Source organism: Trachymyrmex septentrionalis, unplaced genomic scaffold, assembly GCF_001594115.1.
Source record: "Trachymyrmex septentrionalis isolate Tsep2-gDNA-1 unplaced genomic scaffold, Tsep1.0 scaffold115, whole genome shotgun sequence".
Lineage (NCBI taxonomy): Eukaryota > Metazoa > Arthropoda > Insecta > Hymenoptera > Formicidae > Trachymyrmex > Trachymyrmex septentrionalis.
In genome coordinates, this window is record NW_017304279.1 from 160,816 (window position 1) to 168,498 (window position 7,683).

The 7,683-nt window shown below is 27.0% G+C and overlaps 1 protein-coding gene across 1 annotated transcript in view; it reads left to right on the forward strand.

Moving 5' to 3' along the window:
* LOC108754006 (hydrocephalus-inducing protein homolog) overlaps positions 1–7,683 on the forward strand; it is a 33,981-nt gene that overhangs the window by 3,297 nt on the left and 23,001 nt on the right. The window contains exons 5-7 of the mRNA XM_018496009.1: positions 69–366; positions 448–708; positions 7,133–7,297. Of these exons, the coding sequence (XP_018351511.1) occupies positions 69–366; positions 448–708; positions 7,133–7,297 (724 nt within the window). The remainder of the gene's footprint in view (positions 1–68; positions 367–447; positions 709–7,132; positions 7,298–7,683) is intronic.

The window sequence follows — 7,683 nt, forward strand, 5'->3', positions numbered from 1 at the left end:
AAAAATGATTTTAATATAAATATAAACAAAATATTTATTTAATTTAAAGTGTTTGTAATTATTTTTAGTACAACACAAAAATGTATGTTAAAAATTGGTCCCTTTACTGTGACAAAAACCGAAGGGGATCTTCAGCCTGGAGAGATCGATATTGTGGCAATCGAGTGTTATCCTGAATTCGTAGGTTCTGAAGAAGAAGATATAATAATTTTCGTTCCTGATAGTGTTCCCGAAGATAGAAATGGCAAATTGATAAAATTATCCGTTAATTCTTGCATACCAAGCGTCAATCTTCAAGATCTCGACGCTATATTCCATGAAAATCACATTGTGAATCACATTGAAGACTTTATTTGTTCAAAAGAAGTATTTAATTCCTTCAACAAGTCAATATCATATTTATCTTTTAAATCAAAGTAAAACTAAGAGGCTTATATTTTTTATCAGATCGGTACATATACCATATTCGCACGTCAAGAGAAATGCCTGTACTTCCGTTACGTCAGTGTGTTTCACACCCATACGGCATATCTTGTGCTTTACAATCGGAATGTAATACCTGCCGACGTGAAACTGACCTTACTCGCGGATTCATTTACACCGAAAACTATGAGACCTGATACTTTCGTTCTGATACCCGAAAGAGAACGCATTCAATCAATGAGTCACAAGAGATTCGCGATTTCATTCAATCCAACGTTTATAGAGGTAACACTATCTTGTTTTTAAAAACATATATAAAATATCTAAAAAATTAAAAAAAATTATTACGGACTCACTGGACGATACACAACAGCGTTAGTTGTAGATTAGGTTGTAACTACATTGATCTGTAAAATATAAACAAAATATAAACAAAATCCAAATTATTACAAGCAAATTAACATATAAGAACCTATTACATGCATCAAATTTATTAATAAACTAATTAAAATTTATGCAAAAGATAATCATTCATAAAAGACTTTTATAAGAGTTCTTTTGATTCTAAATTACTAAAATAAACGGGAATAAACAAATAAAAATAATAAATATAAATAGAAAACTTACTCACTCCGCGGCTGCTTCGCCGTCACCTGATGGTTTCCAGGTCTTCTCTTCCTCTAAAGTTTCTCATATTACACACACAAAATACAATTGTGCATGAATTAATTATAACCTTACGGACAATTAGAACAATTTGCATGGTATTCCCGAAGTTAAAATTAATTAAAGATCGATCTCTCGCATGATTATTGATGAAAATAGACACAATATCCATTTTGAATAAAAATCATTTACGTTAATTTTTTAAATTTATATTTTAAATTTATATTACATTATGTTAGAAGTAAATATATATTAACAGTACACAAAAGCGATAGCACATAGATTTACATTACTTGAAATTATTCACTCCAGTGAGTTTCGTGTCACACTTTACATTCCCCAAATTCAAAAACAATAATAAATATATTTTACATTTAATTTAAAAAATATATAAAGCATGATAAATATATCAAAATCGAAGTTTTATTTAAAAACCAATTATCATTCGTAAAATATCACAATATACAAGATAATTTATAATTTTCATCTCCTATTGCTTTGATTCCGATTTCCAACGATTTTCAAATGAATGAATCGCATGAAAGAGCTGCTCTGATAAGTAGCTGCTGTGTGTATCGATATAAGTTAATCATAAGAGATAACTGATTGCTTAACAAATTATAATAAGAGAAAAATTGCATTTATGAGCTTATAGCATCTTGTAGCGATGAAATACGGAGCGGTTTGACCGAGTCGAGTGTTATTGTGCGATTGAGAGAGCGGCAATATTATTAATTGCTTTACATTTACACACAAGTGAAACTGAGTCTGAAGCAAGCTGAGAATTTCATACTCAGATTAATGACGTCATTATTTGTATACTTTGATAAAAAATTATCACATAATAACACAGGTTTATAACCTCACTTTTAAAATAAATTTACTCACTAATAAGCACACGGTTGATCTTATGCAGAATATAGACAGAAACTCAATTAAATCTCACTTGTCAGAATGCAAATGGAATACGCATTTAACTGAGTTATGACGTCACAAATAAAAATTATCTGAGAATCGGTATAAATGGAAAGTAACTATTGTGTATATACAACGATTAAATAACGTCATTAATATCAAGACATATACATTGATTATTTTAAACTAATTATTTTATTTAAAGCTCTATATAATATGCTAAATTTTCACTTGCAATTTATTTTTGAATAAGTGATGCAAAGTAAAATAATTAATATAACGTAATTCCATCGAGCTCTCCAAATTTTTTGAAGTGGAATTTCACTCTAAAGAATAAAAAGCCAAACTTAAAAAAGAATGGCTCAGTTTTCCTTAAGAGTGAGATTTCACTTTTTAAAGTGATATATAGTAGATTACTCTAAAAGTTTTGGAGAATACTTTTAAACGCTTGATCTTTGACGATCTCAGTTTAACTTTGCTATCTTAATTCGAAATGGCAATGAACAAATTATAGATAATAAAAACAGCGAAAAATTTGCACTGAGACAAGAAATTTATTTGACATCAAGGATTACATTAGCAGAATAATTATTATTCTTAAATTGTGAAACAATAATTTATAATTTATAATCTCTCTTCCACTCTATTTCATTGATTTTTTTAAATAAATCGATGCTGAAAAATCAATTTCTATCTCTCTTGACAAATGTAAAGCTATTATCTCTGTTTAAGAGTTATTAATCGCGAAAGCTAAAAGCGCAGAATACCAGTCACAAATTCTAATAATTGGAAAGAATAATCGTATTGAGTCTTTTTTTCTTAGCGTCATTTATTTGTAACAAAAACAATCGTATCTTGAAAAGTTACGATAATATAGAATAGCTCTCTTCACTACTTACAATAGAGAAAAATTGCCGATACTGACATAGGTCTCCTAAAACGACATTACGTTATTTCTTAGGAACTAACTGTTGCATTTTATTAATACTAATAAACACATAATCTATTTAGTTAAATAAAAAAGTGTAAACGCATAATTCATATATTTGTAGCTTGTTTCTATACGAAATCAGCTAAAAACGAAATCTATGAATGCAAAAACAAAATTCTTACAATTTTCTTTTGCAAATTGCATAATTTAAATAATAGTTCATAACTTTTATAAAAATAAACGTACTTCTTAAAAATTTTTTTTATTGAAACATCAGACAGACTTTAAGGAACATAACGGTACCAAGTATATATATGTATATTTATTAATAAAAAAAGTTATAAATAATGAAAAAACATTGGAAAAGCATTGAAAAACTGGGTATTGCCATACTTAGAGTAGTTTTTAAAGGTTAACATTTTATTTACATTGAATTTTCGCCACTTAAAATATGATTTTATTATTGATATTTTGAATTAAAACGAGAAGTAACGCATAAAATATTGTTATATTGGATAATACATTGTTTTATACTTTGAATAAATTATCATATAGAACAATACACATAATATATAAATAAAACAATACATAATAAATTTCTGCGTTCAATGATTTGAACGCTTTATTTCCGTTAGATACGTTTATTATTTTGTAATCTTTATTTGTAAATGACAATTAATATACTATATTACGTTTAAATCAGACAACAATTTACAATATGATAAGAAATTTATTAATTCAAATTCGAAGATTGTTAATGAAATAATTATTTGTAAATTTTATGACAGAATAATAATTTATAATTTACATCTATTTCTATTAATCAATTTATAATATGAGTTTTTAATCGTGAAAATTAAACGCGGAGTGACAATTACAAGTTCTAAATTAATTATAAAGAATAATCCCGTATTGCGTCTATTTTCAGTCATACTATATTAAAATTTGAACAGTAAGAGAATTGAATTTTTAACATCAACTGATTAGTATATGTATATGTAAGTATTGTAAAACTTATTTATCTATGAATTATATACAGAATATCCCATAAGTTTTTGCCAAGCATTTTTGTGTAGATAGAACAGACTAAACTGAGTCGAAAAGTTCTCTATCATTTTGCAATTTTCGCAATGGTTAACGAAAGATTAATTACTAAAAATCGCTAAATATTTGTTATCAATAAGTTTTGCTCAAATACTATCAACTTTACAGAAAAATAGCGAGAAACACAAATCGTTAATTTTTTTCTCATAAAGTTTTAAGAATATTTTCAAAATTTTTTAGAATTTTTAAACAATTTTTTTATATTTATTATTAGTTATTATTAAACCATATTTCCTCATGTTAGTAAGAATAAAAAAATGCAGTAGTAAAAAGTTAATAAATAAATACTTTTTTAGTTATAATGCTTGAAAGTTATAGTACCGCCGGCATTACCTAAGGCCGGCCAACACTGAAATCTCTTAAATATTGTTCAGGATCATATCCTAGGTATCATTTGTCAAAATCAAAGCTATTGGAGGTTGTACCTCTTATTTTCATTTTTACGTAAAACTGAATTTTTAGTGCGTTTTCGAGATAAAAATTTGTAATGTTTTATTTTGAACACCCGATGTGTGTGGTGTGTGTGTGTGTGTGTGTGTGTGTGTGTTTGTGCGTGCATGTGGTTGTGTATGTGTGTGTGTGTGTGTGTGTGTTTGTTTGTGCGTGCATGTGGTTGTGTGTGTGTGTGTGTGTGTGTGTGTGTGTGTGTGTGTGTGTGTGTGTGTGTGTGTGTGTGTTTATATATATATTGCATATATATATATCGGGTGTTCAAAATAAAACATTAAAAATATACGAGCATTTTTACTCTAACCCTGTATGTGTATATATATATATATATATATATAAAAGGTTAGAGTAAAAACGTTGGTATATTTTTTTTTAAATTAAACAATACGTGGCTTATTTTGAGCTTATAATTATAATAACTTTAAATTAATATAATGAACATAAAAATATAAATAATAAATAATATTCTAAACAAACATTTCAGCTTTCAAAGCTGTTATGTGTATGGTATATATATTTTATAATATTGTTAATTTAACTCTCAATGAGAGATCTGGTCAAAAATTGACTCAAACGAGTAACAGTCAACATCTAATTTTTAATTTTATTGTACTTGACCAGATATCTGATTGAGAGTTTTAATTACAGTATTTTATATAAATTAACAATCATAAAATACTTGTAAATGATTTCTCGAATCGTTTGATACAAGTCTGTGACAAACTGGATTCTCGATTTCAACCGAGGATTTGGCAAAATTATTTTATTGAGGAACATAATGTAATCTACTATTGACTATTTAATCTTCTTATCTTATTGTAATCTGTCGTAATACTTTTTGAATTTTTTATATACTGATGACCGGTATGTTAATTTAGTTGCGCTTATTTCTTCGTAAGAAGTCTTTTTATCTTTTTTATCAACTAGAACTTTTCCAAGAGATATGAAACACATTTGACTGTTCAATCATATGTGAATAATGTCGAGTTATACATCAAGACTCACCCGAACTGTGAATGTAGTGAATATGCGAACATTTGCGATAATTAATTTTGTACTGCGATTTTTTCGATAAGTTAATGTCTGAAGAGCGCTCAATCTGGTAGCCGAAACTTGTAATTTAATTGTATTTAAATTGAGTTTTTATTTTATTATATATATTTTTCCAATTTTACTTTTCTTATTTGTAATTTATTCTTTTAATTGTGTGGCTTTTTTAAAGAAATGTGTTTGATTCTTACTTTGCCCTTTATTTATTGTTATTTATTTTGTATAGGAAGAGTCCTTCAATCTGTTATAAATTTTTTATAAAACTTATATTTTTGTAGATATTTCGAGGTCTGATCTTTTTCAGACACTCTGCTATAGCAATGTAACGACAGCGATATAGCGACGACTCTAAGTCTATTTACAAAAAACTCTCCTTTTAGTGCCCTCGACAATCTCTGAAAGTTTATCGGTTGAATTTCTGAACACTCTGTATATACAGAGATATATATGTATAATTATATGTATATTACAATTATAGACACAAATATCCAAAAAGAAATAATATGAGTTTAGTGTATAAATATAAATCAAAAAAAAATTTAAGAAATTATTTTAAACATCTAGTATAATAATTTGCATTTATCAGAAGTGACAAAGGATTTGCGGGTTATCAATGCAAGGAGCTGATGAAATGAACGGCAAAGTTCACGAAACATTTGGCATTAGCAATGTATCACATTACGGCGATAACTGCAAATCCTTTAGTACTTCTGAAAAATTATACAATTATATAAAATAAGGGTAAATAAATGTCGATGAAAGGAGCTTGTCTCGATAGCCTTGATATTATCATAATCCTCGGGGACCTCTAATAGGTTTTAGCTGTCGCTCATTATTCGTTAAAAAGTTATTAACAAAAAAAGTCATCAATAAAACCTAACTTATGGACACGACTATGCTCCGATGAAACAAATTCCCAAATTCTAACAACACAAAATATTTTTTATATAATTTCTTATATAATTTTTGTGTTTTTAGAGCAGACATTTGTGTTTTTAAAAGCAGAGAATTTGTGTTTTAAAAGAAAGAAATTGCGGTTTTAAGGCAAAGAATTTTGTTTGTAAAGCAAAAAATATTTTATTATGTATAATTTACACCTTTTCCATTCTTTTTATATGGATAGAAGATTAAATCCAACATTTCTTTAATTAAAATAAACACTATAACTATATATATAAACACGATTACGTTGTCATCGCCCAAATACCTATAACGAAAAACATTATCTCGCTGAATTTTTATTCAAAAGGATTTTTTTATTTGAAAGAAGAATTGAAGCATTATTTGACATTATGGGAGAAATGTATCCTATTATATAATAATAATAATATCCTATTAATAATATATTATGACGAATAAATTATATAAAAAATTATATAAAAAAATATTTTGCGTTATTAAAGTAAGGAATTTGCTGTATCGGCTAAAACCCTGTTTAAGGTCACTCAGTCATAATCTTGACACACATTGTATATCAAGGTTAAGGTCATCAGGACAGACTCCGCTGATCGACATATTTACCAAAATAAGTATTATATTTTCAATTTCAATTTAATTTCTTTTGTTTTTCATGATTTATGATTATAATTATAGACGTGTTATGCAATCTTCGATATAGCAGTCGAACTTCCCCTGCATTTGAAGGATGAAAAATTTTTCATTAAATTAGTAGGACAAGCTTGCGTGCCAGAAGTGACAATCATCGAACCACTAAGCACAAAACGAGAACGAACTGTTTTAAATTTTGGTCGTACGCTTGTAGGTGAATCAATTGAAAAAAAATTTGCTTTTAAAAATATTGGTGTGATACCATCTAAAGTGATTATCGAAATTATCGAGGATCCAAATTTCCATTTTACTCTCAACATTTGCGAGAGTACAAGAAACTTGTCAAGTGGTTGGTATTATAAAATTAATCGTTGATTTAATTTTTCTTATTAAAGAAATAATTAAAAAGATAAATAAATATTTTATAAGTTAAATTGTATGTGTTAAAAATCTCAAAAGATAAAAAAAATTAATTAATAACAGAGAACAGATCTTTTTAAATAAGCGCATCAATGTTATCCTTGTATGTTATACAGGTTCTTATAATTTACAGCTACAATCGTCTAAAATATTATAGGTTTTTATGATAAAAATAA